General features: G+C 42.5%; 1 protein-coding gene across 1 annotated transcript in view; it reads right to left on the bottom strand.

Moving 5' to 3' along the window:
- The window catches only part of CSNK2A2 (casein kinase 2, alpha prime polypeptide), an 85,699-nt gene that overhangs the window by 20,495 nt on the left and 43,708 nt on the right, over positions 1-21,496 (bottom strand). Inside the window, exons 5-6 of the mRNA XM_015415570.1 lie at positions 9,172-9,231; positions 467-550 (exon numbers count right to left, since the gene is read on the bottom strand). Of these exons, the coding sequence (XP_015271056.1) occupies positions 467-550; positions 9,172-9,231 (144 nt within the window). The remainder of the gene's footprint in view (positions 1-466; positions 551-9,171; positions 9,232-21,496) is intronic.

The following is a 21,496-nucleotide window of genomic DNA, read 5'->3' as shown; positions in this document are numbered from 1 at the left end:
TTCCCCCAACACAGTTATTTTAAATGATTTTATTAATATTTTTATTTGGTTTGTAAGCTGCTTTGCAAATGTGATGAAAGGGTGGCATAAACTTAACAGTTGGAAAACCCCGGCCTCTGGGCCAGGGAGGGGCTGTTGCTCAGTGGTAGAACATCAGCTTTGCAACCTGACAGTCCCATGTTCAATCCCTGGTATTTCCAGTTATAAAGATCAGGTAGAAGGCAATGGGGAAGACCTCAGCCTGAGACCCCGGAAAGCCGCTGCCATCCAGAGTAGACGAGACTGACCTGTACACATCTCTGGTATGACTCAGTATGAGGCAGCTACACAGATTGACAAAGGTGTGAGAAATGTACAGAACAGAAGCCTTAACCCTGCAAACCTGGGGATGCAGAAGAGGACACAGACCCAACCCTACCCCAAGAACCCAACTATGTTTTTCCAAAATGCCTTGTCACAGCAGTACCTTTTTCTGTTGATGGTCTATCATGACGTTGTGAGGTTTGACATCTCTGTGCATGATCCCCATGCTGTGACAGTAATCCAAGGCCTGCCAGAGAAACATACAGGTTAGTTCCGAACATAATACTGAGTCTATTCACTGATAAGGAGGCCCAGTAACCCAACTATTACCATGTACCAGTTTGTCTCTACAGCCTGGGCACAGCCAGTAAGGATGCCAACCTTCTACAAAGTACATATCATCCAAGAAGTTAACTGGTCCAATCACAAAGGCAACACTGAATTCTCAATATGCAGGACAGTCTTCCATTTCTCCCCCAAGTTAAATTCTCTTTCAAGCTTTTGGACCCCAAAACTGAGTCAAGCTTTCCAAGACAGAGTGCTTGTAAAAAGGGACACTGACCTTTCCACAAGAAGCCATATGATCTGAACAGAAATAAACCTTGAAAGTACACAAACTTGGGGGCCATTGAAAGACCTTGGGTCAAGCTATGGGTCAAACAATGTTGAAAGGCAATTTCCTCAGGGATCTTCTATGCCTTCTGCAAGCTTCAGGAATATTTTCCATCAAGGCAGTTCACTAATATAGTGGCTCCTACATTCAAAACAGCATTCCGTGCACCTTGGTGTTTAGTCATGCCGGCCACATGACCACGGAAACGTCTTCGGACAGCGCTGGCTCTTCGGCTTTGAAACGGAGATGAGCACCGCAACCCTAGAGTCGGATTCGACTGGCTTTCCAGCAAGGGAACCTTTACCTTTACATTCAAAACAGAAAACTTATCGCTGCCAAACTCCATACCTAACGTTCTCGAAACAACCTGGAGGACTAGGTTTCTGAACACTCTGCCCTGGAGGAAGCAAACTTCTGTAAGGGCAGATCTACCATGGATCACTGCTATACAGAAGATATCGTTGGCCCCTTTGTTAATAATAAAGCCTTCCACTATTGATTGTACTGCTAAAGCACAACTTTTGCAGAACCGAGGAGTCACTAATATTCCTAAACATCTTGTTCAGATGCAGGTTCTCATATCAAGAAACTCAACATCAGGTGCATCTGTCCCTGACTGGGTGTTTGACAGACCCAATTCAGCCCATGAAGGGAGTGAAGCAGGGTGTACTCTGGTACCTTGTTACGTAACTGATGTTATTTTTTCACTAAATAATGACATTTTGAGGCTTCTGGTGAGAAATCATGGTGAGTTAACATCTCCAAAGAAGCAGAGAAACATTGTGGTCAGGAACACTGGCAGGGAAGGAGGATTCCAGCCAGCAAAATCTTCCTGGGTTAAAGGGAGATCGTGAGATAACTCACTTGTACTCCTGATGGCTGCTCCGCATGAATAAATTACAGAAACTGAGGTTGGCTTGTAAGTTGAGTGACCTGAAGTCTCAGGACTTCATCCATGCTCACAGCTGCAATGTAACCTATATGGTCACAAACCTGGCCATCCTCATTTGTTAAGAATTTGTGGAAATAATTTCTTTACAGACAAAGGGAGATTTCCTCTAAGACAAAGACGAGTGGTAAGCTAAGCCTTTTTTTTGGATTATAAAAAATAAAAAGCTATTTGAAGGATTTATGGACTTTACACAACAAAAGATAAGGTAACGACTCAGACTGTGGATTCTGTTACTATGGTGATGTGACTCAAAATTGTGGCGACAGATCAATAAAGAGAGTGAAAGTGCATGAGTTATATAAAACTTTAGGTCTCTAAGACTTGCTTTTGGATTTTATCATACAATGGCCAGTACCAGAAAAATCACAAAAGAGAGTAGGAGGGGATTGATAGACTTATCTATAGAAAACAGTTACTCCAGATTTGCTTCAGAAATTATTTGAACAAATGGAAAACAATATGGAAGATCTTGGTAATAAGATGGAAGGTTTTGAAAAATGAATGGATGAAAGGCTTGTAAAGATAAAAGTGGAAATGAAAGAAGTCAAAAAATTGGAAAGCTCTATAAAACAAGTATCTAGAGCACTCTAGTCTTTGATTGTTATGAATGCTTTTGTACTGTGGGATTTATAAATGTTTTTAAAGTTGTTTTATATTGCCGTTTGCCACTTGTAAGCCGCCCTGAGCCCGCATTGCGGGGAGGGCGGGGTATAAATTGAATTAAATAAATAAATAAATAAATAAATATCTGGAGAGGTAAAGCAAATCAATGACAAGGTAGAAATATTAAGAGCATAAAACAGAAATTATAGATAGAGACCTGGAAAAGGAATTAGAGAGCTGGAAAAAGAATTAGAGAATTTGACTTCAATGGAATTGAGAGGAAAATAATTTTGTCTGAGATTTAGAGCTATTCCAGAGGTTCCTGACGAAGATATTAGAGAAAGGATTGTTCCAGTTTTGGCAAAAAAAAAAATTGATTGGGAAGAGGAAGATATGGAGACTGAAACTGACAATGTTTATAGATTAATTCTAGATTTGCCAGAACAAGAAATATCCCAAGGGATATTTTGATTCCTTTTGTGAGGAAGAAGATAACGGACCAAGTTCTCCAACAACATTTTATCACAAGATTAAAATTGGTAATACAAATATAATTGTTCTGAAAGAAATTCCTATTAGAATTTTATGTAGGAGAAAAAGATTATGCCTTTCTGCTCGAAAAATTAAAAAAGAAAAATATTGCTTTTTGACAGGATACTTTGGAAGGTGTGATCTTTACTTTTAAGAAACAGATATTCAGACTGAACTCAGTTCAAAAGGTGAGAGATTTCTTAGAAAAATTTAAAAGAGATCTGGAAGAGATGCAAATGGAAAGTCCAGCAGAACCCACACAAAAACTGCAACAGAAAATGGCAAAGGAAGACACTGAGTTAGGTACCACAGGTACTAACTAAATTTTAATTAATTTTAATTAAAACTAATTAAATTAAAATTAATTTTAATTAAATTTTAATTAAGACTGAATTGTAATTCATTCAACTGCTTAGCATGGAATATTAATAGAGCAAATGCTCCTCAAAAGAGAAATATTTCATTATTTTAAAAAACTAAAACAAGATATTATTTGTCAGCTGCTGTAGTTTTTCCGGGTTGCATGGCAGTGGTCTTGGCATTGTATTATTTGTTCACAATACACTCATATCAGAAAAAAATATATAAAATATTTGGTTCATAAACCTTTGGGCGAAGAATTTTTCTCAGGAGATATTAAAAAGAGAAATGGAGTTGTTTTGTATATTAAATCTCATCTACAACCAGAATTGGTACTGAAGGATGATTATGGCAGATTTCTGGGTGTAGATGTCAATTTACATGGGGTTAAGACTATGGTGGTGGGACCTTACGCTACAAATTAAGACAAAGCAGTGTTTTGCAAAAGACTTATGGAGAGCTTAATAAATTTACCTTATGAAATTTGGTGTTTAATGGGGGATTGGAATAGAGTGATTTTCCCACAAATGGACAGGACTTCTGAGAAAATTTTTAAATGCTTCAAGGTAAACTACCAAAAGTTTTCTTTGATTTGATGGACAATTTGGGGTTGGAGGTATTGTATTAATGGATACTGTGGCTATACAAAAAACATTTTACCAGTATTATTCAAATTTATATAAGGAATATGAATAACATTCAATTGGAAAAAATAGATGACTATATTTGAATTTTTTTTACCCAGGATTACAGAACAACAAAGACAAATCAGGAATGAACCTGTATCAATACGAGAAGTGATGGAAGCCATAAAAAAGATTAAACCAGGAAAGGCCCCTGAACCTGATGGCCTTCCCAATATATACTACAAGTTCTTTGAGGATTAACTTTTACGACATTTACAAAATACGATGAATTCTATCCTACAGAGAGGAAAGATGCTGTAGACATGGAAAGAGACTAATGTAACATTAATACTTAAAGATGGACAAGACTTGACTTTGACAAGAAATTACAGATCAATATTATTATTGAATAATGATTATAAATTGTTCACAATGATATTAGCTGAAAGACTTAAAATAATTCGAAGATCAAAGTGTTTTTTTTTTTACCTAAAAGACAGCTGAGGGATAATGTTAAGAACTGTATTAGACATTCTGGAATATTTGAAAAAACATAATGAAAAACAAGCTGCTTTGAACTTCTTAGATGTAGAGAAGGCATTTGACAATTTGAACTGGTCTTTTTTGTTTAAAGTCTTGGAGTACATGGATTTTGGAGAAAATTTAATAAAATGGTAAAAAACTATTTATACCTCTCATACAGCACAAATAATTATCAAGGTTGTCCATTGTCATCTCTTTTGTTTATTCTTATTCTTGAAGTACTGAATAGAAATATAAGACAAGAGGAAAGAATTGGAGGTGTAAAGATTAAAAAAGAGTTTTGAAGATGATTTGGTGCTGGTCTTGGAAGATCCTCTAAAGGGAATTGAAACTTTAATGGCTAAATTGAAAGAATTTGGTGCAGTAATGGGCTTTAAGGTCAATAAACAGAAGACTAAGATGTTAACAAATATGAAGATATAACAAAATTGATAAACAAAACAGGTCTTAGAATTGAAAAGAAGGTAAAATATTTGGGGATCACCTTGACAAATATGAATTGAATGTTATTTCAAAATAACTGCTAAGATTTGGAATGAAATTTAAAAAGATTTGTTAAGATGGGACAAAATTAAATTGTCACTTTTGGGGAGAATTTCTGTGATTAAGATGAATGTTTTACCTAGAATGTTATTTTTGTTTCAGACAATTCCTGTTTTGACAATGGAGGTGCCAAACAATGGCATAAAGATATATCTAGATTTGTATGACAAGCAGGGCTCTAGTCGGGGGGGAGCTCTCAGGTACGGAGCTCCGGAAGAGAACCTCTAGGGGGCGGGGCGGTCACGTGGTGAAGCCCCGCCCCCTTCTTTACCCCGCCCTCTGCTTCGATCCTCATTCCGTTTGGGAATGAGGATGAAGCAGGAGGGTAAGTAGCCGGGCCTTCTGACACACTTCCGGTGATGTCAGGGGGTGTGGCCTTCTGTCACTTCCGGTGATGTCAGGGGGCGTGGCATATGCAAATAAGTTATGCTAATGAGTTATGCTAATGAGCTCCGGCAGCTCTTTTTCTACAACAAGACCCCTGATGACAAGGGAAAAACTACAAATTAAATATAAGATATTACAGGATGCAAAGGAAAGAGGAGGATTAGGTTTACCTGATTTGAAATTATATTTTGCTGTTTGCTGTTTAGTGTGGATGAAGGAATGGGTGTTGCTAAAAAGTAGAAGATTATTGGAGTTAGAAGGACATAATTTGAGATTTGGGTGGCATGGATGCCTGTGGTATGACAAAGCTAAGGTGAATGTAGAATTTAGTAACCACTATGTTAGATATGCTATTTTGAGAATATTGAATAAATATAAACCTAGGATCTGTCCTAAAATACCTTTGTAGTTATCATCATAAGAAGCTCACTACAGACGAGAAATTACAAGTTTGCATAAATGGGTAACGTATCATGATATGCTAGAATTTTTGCAAGGTGAATATAAAATAAAATAAAATCAAGAGAAAGATTTGATAACAGAAGGATATACTTGCCAATGGTTTTCTTATTTACAAATCTTAAGAAGGTTTAAAGTAGATAAAAGGCTTCATGATTCTGAGCAGACTAAAACCGAATTTAAAAGAGAATTATGTACAAATGATGAACATGTTATTTTTATTTATTTTATTAAACTTATGAATCGCCCACCCTGCAGAGCAGGGTCTGGGCAATTTACAACATTAAACAGTTAAAATAAGTTGATATATAATTAAAATCACAAATAATAAACATGAAATTAGAACCAATCAGGTTGGTGATAAATAATCCTCCATTGCTGGCCACATGGCTATCCCACACACGACAGGGCAGGGCAGGGTATGTGGGGGCCATAAAGGGAAAAAAGAGAGAAAGGGTGCCAGTCTCAACCTCCCGTTGCTGCCCTCAACTAAAAGCCTGGTGAAGCATCTCCGCCTTACAGGCCCTGCGGAATTGCATCAGATCCTGCAGGGCCCTGATGTTATATGGCAGAGAGTTCCACCAGGTTGGGGCCACGATCAAAAAGGCCCTGGGCCTAGTCAAGGACAGCCGGACCTCCTTAGGGTCGGGGATCACCAACAAGTTGTTATCAGCTGATCTCAGCAGTACAAACTTGTTGAAATTTGAGACAGTAGGAGAACAAAGTAAAAGAATTTATGATAAAATGGGCTAAAATTTTTGGATATGACATACAACTGGAAGAGTATGTGGTTAAAAGGGTTGAAATTTACTCTAAGTTCTAGCCTTAAAGAGAACTTTCTGTATCAATGGTATATATCTCCGGAGAAATTGCCCAAAATGTATAAAGGTACATCGAGTTTATGTTGGAACTGTGAACAACATGAAGGAACATTTCATCATATGTGGTGGACATGTAAGAAAGCCAATTTTTTGGATACAAATACTTTTATTAATTCAGAAGATTTTAAAGATTAATATGCAACTGAAACCTGAGTCTTTTCTTTTGGGATTAATAGAAACTCAGCTGGAAAGAAGCAATGGAATTTTGTTCTTATATATGACAATGGCAGCAAGATTATTATATGTGCAAAAGTGGAAGAATCTTACAATAGAGGAACAGTGGGTAAAGATGCTGGAACTTGCAGAGATGGCTAAACATACTTCATTGATTAGAGAAAAAGGATAATACGTATGTTTATTGCTGACTGGAAACCCCTTATAGATTTTTGCGTGATAAAAATGACTTGATTTGTGGTTTTGATGAATAAGGGGAAATTTAGGCAAAAGAAAAGCAGAGCCTTTCTTTGTAACCATAGAGTAAGAGAATATTTTGTAATCATACTTATATTTTTTGCAGAGAAACTTGGAAGCCTCCTTTACTTTTATATGATTTTTCCTCTCCTTTTTCTTGTTATTTTGTTATTTGTTATTCTTTCTCTTAATGAAACTTTTAAAAACATTGTAAAAAAACCCTAATGACATTTCTAGTTAATACTGAAGACAATCACTTGCAATCTTGCTTTATACATACAAGATGATTTTATCGGCACAGAACAAAACTGGCCTCAAGTAACTCCTTGTAGAAATTATGTGATCACTAAACACAGATAACCAAACTAATCAAGTAGCCGCCTTCAAGGATCAATGTTAGAACAGACAGACCCCATCCCATTAGCAGAGGCACTTTCCTTTGGCAGAAGCAGCCTGTTCCCAACATAAGAAAACTTGGAAGAATATCTCGCATCAGGGAAAGTTTCCTTCCACTAGAGGAAAGCACATCCATTACTAGATCAGATATGTGGGATCCAGCCCATCTATTTTTCTGCAAGAAAGTTGTGAGGACCAAATCCAACATATCAAAAACAGTCAGCTCAAAAGTAATCGTCTTTTGCTCTAGAGACAGACAAAGAAACACTGTTCATGCTGCCTTCTAAGCTTTGGGAGCCCCATGTGCCTGCTCAACTTTTACATGGGGTTGGAATGGGCAACAGGTGTGTGAAACTGTCAACCAATGAAGACGTCCAGAGCCCCCAAGATCATCATTGCTCCTGCCCAGAAATGTGTCAAAGGCAATACCTATTTATATAATCACATTTTTGCCACTGCATTCAAGGTGGTTCACCATTCAAAATTAGACTTCTGATGGTCTTAAATTTCCGTTTTGACCAAAGTTATATATGCCACAGCATGGCAGGCTAAAAGATCAGTTTTCTGGTACAGTACAGAAGGAGAATAGAAGGCTGTCCAAGTTACACCCACAACTGTATAGATCAGCAGTAGCTGCAGCAAACTGCCAGAGCAAACACTCTGTGCAACCCACCAGTTGCCCAGGACTGCGGATATGATGGGTACAAACTTTGGCCACTGTCATCAGCCAGGACTGCTGAATAGGATTTTTAAAGTGTTTTTTGTAAGCTGCCTCAAAGATCACTTGATCAAAAGGATGGGGGTATACATTTCTAAAATAAATATTTAAATGACCTCTACAGATACCTGTGATTTAATCTTTGGCTAACTCAGATCCATAAAATTATGAATGTTTGTGTGTGTGAGGGTTCATTGTTTTGTTTTTCCCTGCTGCTGAGTGAAGAACATTCTCATTTTTAAAATACCGGCTTATATAAAATTCCAAGAAAATACCATGGCACAGTTACTTTCAAGATCATTTCTGTTCTTCTATATTCAAATAACAGCATTACTGGGCAAAATCCATTTTCAAACAATGGAATGGCAAACACAATATATTTGATGGAAGATTTTGCTTTCTGAGGGTCATGCAATATTGCAGACCTTGACCATATGTTTTCCTGATGCTTCAATGTGTAATTCTACATAGGACTTACTCCAGACTAAGATTTGGACTGTTAGGGAGGCATTCTGGGGTCATTTCTCAAAAATAATGGATGGATGGCCCTCAGAGTACAAACTAATTTAACTACTGTTGGATACCCACAAATATGTAATATTTGAAGCTGTGCAGTATTCGTACATATAGTTGTGTGGGTTTGTTCTCAATTTGTTCAGAACGAGACACTGAATCCATATGAGTGATTCATTGCTCTGTTTTCGTATTAAGAGTTTCTTTATTGCTTAACAGTATTGTTATATACACCATAAATCGATCTGGTTTGGCTCTTTGCCTGATGCATACATCCCTACTCCAACACAATCAAACACCACATCTTTGGATACGCTGCCTCAGATACTCACCTTGAGCAATTCATACATATAAAACCGAATATCAAAGTCTGTCAGGATCTGGTATAGTTGCTGAAATGGAGAAAGAGAAAAAAAGTCAGTACTGTACCTTGCATGTCAATATTCACCACTTTGCTCTGAAGGTCTGGCAGGAGAACTATTTTGTCCTCTGTGAATTTATGGAAAAGGTAGATCATAATATATGACTGACCCCCCCCCCCCCCCTCCAAGAACAGAAGTGACAACAATGAAGAAGAAAAACATGAGCCATAGGCTCAAAGCACTTCTCTTCACTTAGCTGAGAGGGGGCATTCAATTTCATGCAGTAGCCAGGTCCTTAGTAAATGGTTACAGATTCATCAAACCTTTTGGGAATGTGAGCAAGAAGATATGATGGCCTTCAATGGGTATCTGCTATGAAATTATGGAGAAGTGTACCCTCAAGAACTATTTAAATTGCAAGGGCTTTCCAAGAAACAATGCATTTATTTACTCACTTAATTTACACCCTGCCTTTCTCCCCAATGGGAGACCCAAAGCAGCCTCCATTTTATCCTCATAACAATGCCCTGAAGCAGGTTAGGCTGAGAGCATGTAACTTGCCTGAGGTCACTCAGCAAGCTTCCAGGGCAGAGTGGGGATTTGAGTCGGCTCCTAGTCCAACACTCTAATCACTATACCACATTGGTACAACATCTTTGAGAATGTGTAGGATGGAGCAAGATTGGGGGGGGGGGAGAGAACTGCTCCCCAGAGTCAAAAGAACAAAATGAGACCATGCAGAGGCATCTGGCTTCCAGATGATCTGGACAATGAAAAGCAAGTGTGAGGAAGTAGTTAAGTGGGAGGCATTTTCTCTGCAGGAAGGCTGATGAAGCAGATGACAAAATGAAGGATCCTGCCTTTGGTTCTGGAAGAGGAAGTACGGTGTCACGAGACCAATGAAACTCTCCTTGGGTAAGTCTGCAAAACAAACTTGTGAAGCTATGGCTAGCAAAGCCACCCCAAGAACAGTGAAAAAACAATTTGTGTCTTCCACTGATAATTTGCCACAAAAAAAAAAAAAAAAAAAAGCCCTAAGCAGACAGAGGCTAAATTTTCCTCCTTTCTGTTGGTTTTCAGCTGGAAGCTCCACACTGTATCATGATTATTACAAGGAAGATGTTTCTTTGACAGTCAGGTTACACATTCTCCTACTAAGTAAGAATTTTCCTGGAAATTACACATTAATTCCAGCAATTAATTTCAGTAAGTTAATTCTTTAAGTAAAGTAATTAATTTAACTTATTGGAATTAATGTATAATTTCTACAAAAATGAGACTGAGACCCAAATCAGTTGATCGTACGTTTTCAGACTCTTACTTTAACAAAATGCTAGGAAAGATCAGTCTTTGTGGTAATTATTGCCTAATGATTGATCAGTTGATTGATAAACTTTTTAATGAGATAAAACAGATGAAACAGTCTTTAACTAAGGATGGGCCCACTACATTTTATCAGTGGCATGCAGTAGAAAAATTCAGACATGGGAGATAAATTAATTTAGATCATTCAGAAGCTACCAACTTTATTGTGGTTTATTTAATAGAAATCCTGTTTTTAAAACTCAATAAATGTTTTTAAGGGGGAGTTAGTTCTTTGTATCTTGATATAGGCCCCCATGGAAGTGGTGAAGGGCCAACCAGAAGCTTGTTGGAGCTACTGTAGCTAGATGTTATGAGAACAGACATTCCTAAACCTCTTGGGTTCCTCTATTAGCTTAAGTGATCTGAAGGAAGAAGGAGTTACTTTGTAAGTTTCATCAGATAGTAAGAAATTTACTTTCATTTAGAAGTTTACACCCTGCTTTCTTCCCAATGCAACTTACAACATTGTTCTCCCATTTTACTCTCATAAACGACCACCCTATGAAGTAGGTGAAGCCAAGAGAGCGAGACTGGCCCACAGTTACCCAGTGAGCTTCCACAGTGGACAGTGCGTTTGAATCCGGATCTCTTCGATCCTAGTTCTTTGTTCAACTTTGTTGGTCTTGAAGGCGTCACTGGACTCAAAACTTCGTTCTCATGTCTGTTTGTTAAGTCTTGTATTTGTATGTTAATTTACTGCCATTCATAGATCTTAACAACCAACTTAATCCAATCTCAGCTATAATCACTTAGTTACTTATGCATCTTGACTCTAACTAGCCCTTCCTGGCAACTAACCCCCCCATATGTAGCGGTTCAGGAAATTCTGTTTCACTTTATCTGACAAAGTGTGCTTGCACATGAAAGCCTATACCTTGAATAAGACTTTGTTGGTCTTAAAGGTGCCACTGGACTCAAACTTGTTCTACTCCTCATTAACAGCATGCTCAAAGGGAGGTTCAAGAATTCAGTTGAAAATCAAGCTGATGAATTAGCAGTAACTCTTTTTCAGGAGAAGTCAATAAGAGGACAGAACCGGGTGTAAAACCTGGGTTGTCAAGCCATCTAATCCCCTAAAAAATATGGTAAACACAAATCGTACCACTGGCTTTCGGAGATGCTTGGCTGCCACCCACCTCACAGTACAGTTTACAACTAGCTAGCACTTTATGGCATCAGACTGTTTTTAGATGGTTTTATCTATGTTTTAATTGTTCTTATGTTTTATCCCCTTGGAGGGGAGGGCAGGGTATAAATTGAATAAATAAATAAACCCATTTCTTTTATATTCCATAATGCCAAAGTTGGAGGAAGAGTTGCAGAATGAATGGTTGGGCCAGGCAAATTGTACCTTTCAAAAGTTCGCTCTTCTAAAGAAGAATATATGGTAGTACAGACGTTATTTTATTTATTTATTTATTTATTTACATTTATAACCCACCCTCCCCGCGAATGAGCTCAGGGCGGCATACAGATGGGTCCAATGCCCAATACATAAAACATTAAAACTGCATTTTAAAAACATTCAGTACAACATAAGTGCTCTCCACAACAACTAACAAGGGAACAGATGACGTCATCAGGATGGTATCTTTAGTGCCCACAGCTCCACGCAGTACCAACATTTTTGCGCTCACTGCAAGTTGGTAATAAGGGCTAGGACAGATAGTAATAGTCGTAGACAGATGGTAGCAGTCGTGGCGGCTCCTAGTTAAAACGCCTGGCGGAAGAGCTCCGTCTTGCAGGCCCTGCGGAACTGTGCAAGGTCCCGCAGGGCCCGGATCTCCTCTGGGAGCTCATTCCACCTGGTAGTTAATGAAGTCCAACAAAAAGAACTAAATTCACTTCTTGAATCTGGACCTTTTGAACTTTCCCACCACAGACTGAATTACAGAAGCGCAAGTTAAAAAAAAATAGCAGGGACCTGATTTATATGGCAAGACAGATTTTAAGAATCCAGATAGCATTCCAGTTGAGCCATCTGCTAACACTTGGAGAAATTAAGCACCCCATGGGGTCTCTGTTCCTGCCCTCACTATAGGAAGGCTGCCAAACCCTTTAAAAAGATTAAAAGACATGCCAGCAGGTTATAGCACAGGTGCCCCCAAAGAAGTTAGGGTCCAGTTTTTTGCTAATCAACAATCTCTCCATCCTCAGATGCCTGCAGGGTCTAGTTACTACTCATTACTTTTTTAGAATACTGTAGGATGCAGTAAAGAAAGAGGATATAATGAATGCCCATGATACAGTCTGCAAGAGAACTGGGCTCAGGAACTTTAATTTTAAAAATTACCTCCGGGCACAGACTTATCCCAGCAAAAAGCTTCTTCATAACAGCAGAATATTTGTTTGTGTGGAGCCATTTTCATTAGCTTAAATCCAAGACTTTGAATGCAAACTAATCGACCTTCCCCAATGCCATTTTTCCCTGCCTTGGTTAAGGTAAGGTTCAATTTTCCTCATGGAGTCCTGAACCTCTATATAATCTCCTAAAAGTACCAAATATTACAGCTAGATGTTAGAAAAACAGGGCACTGAAGTGTTAGCTGATGTTTTTCTTACTTCAGTACTGGCTGGAAATTTTAATGTTGGAGATTTTAATGTTACAGTTCCGCAGGGCCTGTAAAATGGAGCTATTCTGCCGGGCTTTCAGTTGAGGCACCAGGCATCCTAATACATCTTGGCCTCCCTCTGCTGATGGCACGGATTCTTTTAATTTGGCAAGCTAACCAGCTGCACCACTGAAACACTCTCATCTGAGCCTGTTATTAAGGCCGGTTTTAATGTTAGTTCTACTCTTAATTTCTATTTACTGTTAAACTCTTATTCATTGTCATTTTAGTCACGATCTCTATGTGACTCTGTAACCTGCCCTGAGCCCTCTTGCAGGGAGGGCAGGATAGAAATCGAATGGTGGTGTTGATGATGTTGCTGTTATTATTCCATTATTATTCCACAAATGAGCAACTGTGGTTGTAAGAGACATATACGACACAGACCATTTAGGTGGCATTCATGCAATAATAAACTGAACCCCACAGGCAAACAATTCCTGAGGGTTCTTTATAAAGCAAGACTTAAAGTTCCCAATGGCCAACGTTGAGGGGAATTGCAGGTGTGCTTTTACTTGTATTTCATCCAGTGATTTAATTTCTGCCCTCTTCTCACTTAAGACAGTTAATTACTTTTTCAACTCTGACATTCTGCTGCATGGATGTAGTGACCAATTAAAGATCTAAATTCCCACACTGGGACAGAAAATAACAGCTAATGTGAAACTGGTACTGTTTTGGAGCCTATGTCCTATTTGTGTTCTTCTATACTTTTTACTGAACTTTCACCCTGAGATATTATAGACCTGTTTCCAAAGATAGGTGGGGAAACAATCATCTTTCATTGGCTCATCCTGTTCAAATACAATGACTTCCTCAGGACCTGAATGGTTTTGAGTACTGTAAAGGTAAAGGTAAAGGTTCCCTTGCTCGAAAGCCAGTCGAATCCGACTCTAGGGTTGCGGTGCTCATCTCCGTTTCAAAGCCGAAGAGCCAGCGCTGTCCGAAGACGTTTCCGTGGTCATGTGGCCGGCATGACTAAACACCAAGGCGCACGGAACGCTGTTACCTTCCCACCGAAGTGGTACCTATTTATCTACTTGCAATTTCTTGCTTTCGAACTGCTAGGTTGGCAGGAGCTGGAACTAGAGACAGGAGCTCACCCTGTCTTGCGGCACCCGGGTCTTGAACTGCTGAACTACTGACCTTCCACAGCCTGCAGTTCAGCGTCTTAACCACTTGAGCCACCGCAGCTCCGTTGAGTACTGTAAAGGTGTTAAAAGAAAGTACCAGAAAGTCAAAAAAGCAGGTTGCTTACCATCTTCGAGTGGTCATCTGTGCATTCACACCAATGGGATCTAGTGCCCACGCGCTGGATCGATCAGCGCTGTAGCAAGCTCTTTTAACGGATTTTCGCGCCCAGTCCCTCGGGCATGCACAGGAACCCCACCAGTGCATGCCCAGAGGGGTGGGCGTGGACATCCCACCAGTTCCTACAAACTGCCGCAAATCAACCCCTATTCAAAAATGTAGAAGCTGACAGCAGCGGGGAAGGAGGGCGGGTGGTGTGAATGCACAGATAACCATTCGAAGGTCACCAGTTACTGGTAAGCAACCTGCTTATCTTCGACGTGGTCTCTGTGCTTCACACCAATGGGAGATTAGCGAGCAGTGGCCTATCTGGAGGAGGGTGCTGGCAGGACTATTACTTCGTAGCCAAAGATAAAATGCGACGTCCCATGTTGGTATTAGAGTTCTTTCGGACATCTAGGGCGTAGTACCTGATGAAGGTGTTAGGCGTGGCCCAGGTAGCGGCTTTGCAAATGTCCGGCAGTGGTACTCTCTGAAGGAAAGCAGTGGAAGTCGTGACAGCCCTGGTAGAATGAGCCCTGATCAGGCCAGGCAATGGCTGTTTGGCGATCTGGTAACATAGATGGATCAGACCTACAATCCACTTTGACAGGCGTTGAGCCGTGATGCGAGTACCCAGACGTGCCGGAGCGTATGAGACAAATAGTTGTGAGTCTCATCTAGTTTGGAGTGTTCTGCTGACGTAAAACAGGAGAGCGCGTTTCACGTCTAAAGTGTGGAATAACTTTTCTTCCGCTGATGTTGGATTTGGGAAGAAGTTAGAGAGGAAGACCTCCGCCTGCAGGTGGAACTCTAACACCACCTTCGGCAAAAAGGAGATGTCCGGGACGAGGCGGACACCGTCTGGCAGGAATGACAGGAAAGGGGTATCATGGCGGAAGGCCAACAGTTCTCCCACTCGCCTAGCTGAGGTAATGGCAATTAAAAAGGCTGCCAGGAGTTTGAGATTGCATGTTGCAAGCGGCTCAAATGGCTTCCGCGTAAGCTGGCGGAGAACGAGGGGAAGGTCCCAAGGAACAACTGGAGCCTGGACAGGAGGGTAGAGGTGTAACAAACCTTTTAAAAACCGTTTGGAAACTGGATGAGAAAACAAAGTGCATCCGTCAACTGGAACATGGTAGGCTGAAAGAGCAGCCCAATAAACTCGTAACGATGAATGGGAAAGTCCCGAGTCAGCTAGGGTGAGGAGGAATTGGAAGACTCGTTTGAGCCCCACAGAAGTGGCTCGAGGGGCGTCATCTCCAAGCGAAGAACAGAACTTACGCCATTTATAATCGTATGACCTCTGCGTAGTGGGTTTCCTGGAATTCAACAGGACATTCCTTATACGGGCGGAGAAGCCGGTGTCATTATCCTCCATGCCATCAATTTCAGCTGTGGTATGTTGTGATATAGGACAGGGGAGTCGGAGAGGAGGAGGAGGAGGTCAGGAGCTGGAGGGAATTGATGGTAAGTTCCCTGTGATAGCTCGAGGACTGCTGAAAACCAAGGTTTTCTTGGCCACCATGGACTTAGTAAGATACAGTCCACGGCGTCATTGAGAATCTTGCAGACCACTTTCAGGAGCAGAGGTAAGGGGGGGAACAGGTAAAGGAGTCCCGTAGACCAAGGGTAAAGGAGGCCGTCTCCCAGAGATTGTGGGTCTTTGCCTCCTTGACTGCAGAACAGAGGACACTTTTTGTTGTTTCGTGTGGCAAAGACGTCGACTTCGGGAACTCCCCACTTGTGGAAGAGTGGGAGGAGGTATGTTGGGTTCATCCCCCACTCATGGAGACTGAGTTCATGTGACCGCGAATGTGAGTGGCCACAAGGAATATATTGTCGGCTATGCATAAGTCTCACAATTGGATGGCAAGGTTGCATAGACGAAGGGACACTGCGCCTCCCTGCCTGTTGACGTAGGAAAGCGCCGTGGTGTTGTCCGTGAGGACCATGACACATTTTCCTTTGATCAATGGTAGGAAGCTGGCTACTGCATGTCGTATAGCCAGCAGTTCTAGGAAGTTTATGTGACGCTTCCTCATCCGTGCATCCCATTTGTCTCCAACCGAGAGGTCTATGGACTGTGCACCCCATCCTGTCAGGGAAGCATCCGTCGTAATGGTGACCTCGGGTGACGGAGGGTGGAAGGGTGCTCCCTGGAGGATATTCAAACGGACAGCCCACCAAAGTAAAGAGTCCTGTATGCTGGGAGGAAGGGATAGAACGACAGTGTGTGCGTTTTTCGACAGGTCGTAATTGCGGATGAACCAGAGTTGTAAAGGGCGCATTTTTAGTCTCGCAAAGACGAGAACTGACGTTGTTGCAGCCATCAGGCCAAGCAGCCTCTGAACTTGGAAGGCAGTGACAGAGGTTTGGGTATGGATGACTGTGGCTAAGGAGATGATATCTGTTGCCCTGTCGTGGGGCAGGTAAGCCATGCATGTCTGAGAATCCAGTGTTGCACCGATGTACTGTATGCGCTGGACCGGACACAATTGGGACTTTTGTCGATTGACTCGGAGACCCAGATTCTCCAATAGTGCTAGAGTTTCTGTGACATTGGAGACCAGGGTGTTCCTGGGAGGTGCTACTAGAAGCCGATCGTCTATGTATGGGTAGATGGAGATACCCCTGAGACGGAGGAAAGCTGCAACCACAATCATAGTCTTTGTGAAGACCCTTGGGGTGCTGGACAGGCCGAATGAAAGGGCCGTATACTGGTAGTGTTGTTGACTAATCGCAAAGCGTAGGTATTGGCGGTGGAAGGGATGGATAGTGATGTGGAAACACCTGTTTTGGAGGTTGAGGGTGGCCATCCAGACGTGTCTCCGAAGAAATGGCATGAACTGTTGTAGGACACCATGCGGAAGCGGGGGTAGGTCACGAAACGATTCAGTTCCCTGAGGTCTAAGATGGGTCGAACGCCTCCGTCTCTCTTCGGGACTGTGAAGTATCGGGAATAACACCCCATCCCTCGGAGGTGTGGTGGTACCTGTTCGATGGCTCCCTTCTGCAGAATGACGGACACCTCTTCCAGGAGAGGTGGGGAAGAGGGCGTGGATACGACGACAGGAGTATTGGGGTTCTGTTGGAACTGAATTTTGTAGCCCTGGGACAAGATGGACAGCACCCACTCGTCCAAGGTGATGTGACGCCAATTTTGAAGGAAGGGTGACAGATGGGTTGAGCTGACTCGATGACTGGGAAGTCAAAAACCCTGCTTGGAGGATTTGGACTGTTTGGTGCGGGAAGCTTGTTGTCCGGAGCCGAATTTTGGTTTATGGAATGCAGGTTTTTGGCCTCCGGAGTACGTTCTTGGTCTCCACCGTGTATCTGGAGATTGATGAGTTGGGGTACATCTCTGCCAGGACCTCGACCAGGTGCGAGGACGGTATTGTTGCCTTGCAGAGGACGATACACCTAGAGCTCGAGATGCCTTTATACTCTTATCTAACTCCTGCAGAGTAGAATCAGTAGTGGCATTAAAGAGACCCTGGCCATCGAAGGGAAGGTCTTCCACATAAGACCTAGTGTCTAATGGGAGGTTATTTGGAGGAGGATGTTACCACCATTGAGTTAGGCTGTGGGTGAGAGAAGAGGAATTCAGCATCCGACTCTTGGACTCTGCACATGTGATCCAATTTCCTTGTGGACACAGGAGCAGAAGAAGGTTTTAGTTATGGTAATTTTGCTGCCTGCAGGAGTACTGAGGACATGGGCAATGCCAAGGTATCGAGCTGAACTATGTCGTAAACAGAATCTGTCGCCTGTGGGTGTTGCTGGAGACCTAAAGAGTGGGCCATTCTCTTGACTAAATCAGTGTAGGAGGTAAGGTGGTCCGATGGAGATACAGGTAAGTCCTCCGCAACATCTTGGTTGGGAGATGCACGGTCTGGAGAGGTATGAGCTGCAGAAGCCTCCGTATCGGAGTCCTCTTCCATGAAATCAGAGGAGTCTTGTTGTGGCGTGTGGACCGAAATGTCCTGTTGAGAAGGTACTGGTTTCGGTTGGATGACAGGAACGACAGGGTTTGGAGTGACCGGAGGATTGAGTGGACGGTTCCAGAGTATGGTGGGACGGATCGGCTATAGGAGGACGCGACAGATATGCTGAAGGTCTCGACTTGTGTGGGGATCTCGACCTATGAACGGAGTGGGTCGAGTAGCGATCCCAGTAAGAATAGCCCGCTGGAGTCAACCACAGCATGGACGGTGGGAAAGCCCCATAGAGGTACCTCAACTGTCATTGATCCCATGGTATTGGCGGTGGGGGAGGCAGGAAGACTCTGGGGGGGGCGGCTTCTGGACCGTGGACGTCTGGGAGACAAGGCAGTAGATTGTCTGAGTGTATTGTCCCTGTAATGTTGGTCATCGATATCAACAGATTGAGTGAGCAGACGAGGAGGGTGACGCTGCGTGTCACATGAGGCATATTGGTGCCGGCGTGGATCGCCGTCAGGAGCTTCCGATACTGTCGATGTTGACGATGGAGAAGGAGACGGAGAATGCTCTGCATCCATCTGATGACTTAGGAGCTCTACCGTTTTGATGTCGGAGTAAGGAGGCTCCATCTGGTGGACAGGGGAGTCCAATACATGGATGGTCGGTATCGGTGGAGGGACTTGGGCCTCCGATATTGATACTGTCGTTGGAGCAGGAGGCACTATAGGGGCATCACCCAGTGCAGGCACCCCTTCCTTCCCCTTCTTCGCCGCCTCAAGGGACTTGGAGGTGCCCTTCTTCGCGGACTTATGCTCTGTACTTGCCTTAGCCTTCTTTTTGATTGACGTAGAGGCAGACAATCGTGTCTTCGATGTCGAGGGCTTCGGTGTCAGGCGGTCGACATCGGAGGCAGGTGTCGATGCTGGAGCTGTCGATGTAGACGGTCTCTCCTCCATCGCTGAGGCAGGAGCAAGGGCCAATCCAAGCAGCACCACTTTAAGGCGCGCAGTGCGGTTCTTTCTCGTTTGGTTAGAGAATCGAGCACAGTGACGACAGGACTTTGGCTTGTGAGACTCTCCAAGGCAAAAAGTGCAGAGGGTATGACGGTCGGGAGGAGCAAGTTTGCTACCACAACGTCTGCATCTATTGAAAAATCCCCACTTCTCCATAAGAAGAGAAGTGGAGAAAAACGGGGGGGGGGGAGGCCTGAGGTAAATTCCCCTCAGAAGAAAATAAAGGGTTTTAAAAAAAAGTTTTTTAAAGAACAAATCACTAAAAAAGATAAAGTAAAGAACGGAAATAATTCCTAAGAGCTGAGAACTGCGAGGGAAAAGTGAACAGAACCGATCAGACAAACGACGAAAGAGATCTTTCCAACATGGCGGTAGGGAAGAAACTGGCGGGATATCCGTGCCCACCGCTCTGGGCACGTGCGGTGGGGTTCCTGCGCATGCCCGAGGGACTGGGCACCAAAATCCGTCAAAAGAGCTTGCTACAGCACTGATCAATCCAGCGCGTGCGCAATACATCCCATTGGTGTGAAGCACAGAGACCACGACGAAGATCACAAGATTACAACTTTGGCTGTCCAAGCTCTTGTTAGAAACCCAACCTGGTGTAGCAGTTAAGAACTGTTAAGGGTTTGGGAGAGCCGGGTTCCAGTCCTCACTCTGTATGGAGCCTTTCTGGCTGACCTTAGGCCAGTCAAATAACTTTCTAACTAGCTTACCTCATAGGGTTGTTGTGATGATAAAATGGAGAAGAGAACAATAAAGCTACTTTGGGTCCCCACTGACAGAGGTGGGGTATAAATTAGGTGAATACATAATAGTAAGTAATCTTGGAGGGGGAAGACTTCATATTATTGTTGTTGTTGTTCAGTCGCACAGTCGAGTCCGACTCTTCGCGACCCCATGGACCAGATCACGCCAGGCCTTCCGGTCTTCCACCGTCCTCTGGTTGGCTCAACTTCATGTTCATTGTATCTATGACACTGTCTAACCATCTCATCCTTTGCCATCCCCATCTTCTTTGACCTTCAATCTTTCCCAGCATCAGGGTCTTCTCCAGTGAATGCTCCCTTCTCATTTGGTGGCCAAAGTATTTGAGCTTCAGTTTCATTATCTGGCCTTCCAGGGAACAGTCAGGGTTGATTTCTTTTAGGATTGATTGATTTGATCTTCTTGCAGTCCAAGGGACTCTCAAGAGCCTTCTACAGCACCATAGTTCAAAAGAATCTATTCTTCGGCGCTCAGCCTTCCTTATAGTCCAACTCTCGCAGCCATACATGACTACTGGGAATACCATTGCTTTGACCATGCGGACTTTTGTTGGCAGGGTGATGTCTCTACTTTTTATCATGCTGTTTAGATTCGCCATCGCTTTCCTCCCAAGGAGCAGGGGTCTTTGTCACAGTCTGCGGTGATCTTTCTCGCAGCCATACATGACTACTGGGAATACCATTGCTTTGACCATGCGGACTTTTGTTGGCAGGGTGATGTCTCTACTTTTTATCATGCTGTTTAGATTCGCCATCGCTTTCCTCCCAAGGAGCAGGGGTCTTTTAATTTCATGGCTGCTGTCACAGTCTGCGGTGATCTGGGATCCCAGGAACGTGAAGTCTGTCACTACTTCCATGACTTCCCCTTCTATTTGCCAAGGAGTTATGGTGCCGGATGCCATGATCTTAGGTTTTTTGATGTTGAGCTTCAAGCCCACTTTTGCGCTCTCCTCTTTTACCCTGAGCAAGAGGCTCTTTAGGTCCTCTTCACTTTCTGCCATTAGAGTGGTATCGTCTGCATATCTGAGGTTGTTGATCTTTTCCCCAGCAATCGTAATTCCCGCTTGTGATTCATCCAGGCCAGCATTTCGCATGATGTACTCTGCATATATATTAAATAAGCAAGGTGACAATATACTTCTTGACCCTTATACAGGTTTCTGAAGAGACATGTGAGGTGGTCGGGTCCTCCCATCTCTTTAAGGACCTGCCATAGTTTGTTGTGATCCACACATTCAAAGGCTTTAGCATAGTCAATGAAGCAGAAGTAGATGTTTTTCTGGTACTCTCTTGCTTTCTCCATA

The sequence above is a fragment of the Gekko japonicus genome, unplaced genomic scaffold (genome assembly GCF_001447785.1).
Source record: "Gekko japonicus isolate JY-2015 unplaced genomic scaffold, Gekko_japonicus_V1.1 scaffold2097, whole genome shotgun sequence".
NCBI lineage: Eukaryota > Metazoa > Chordata > Lepidosauria > Squamata > Gekkonidae > Gekko > Gekko japonicus.
This window is presented reverse-complemented; position numbering and strand designations above follow the sequence as displayed.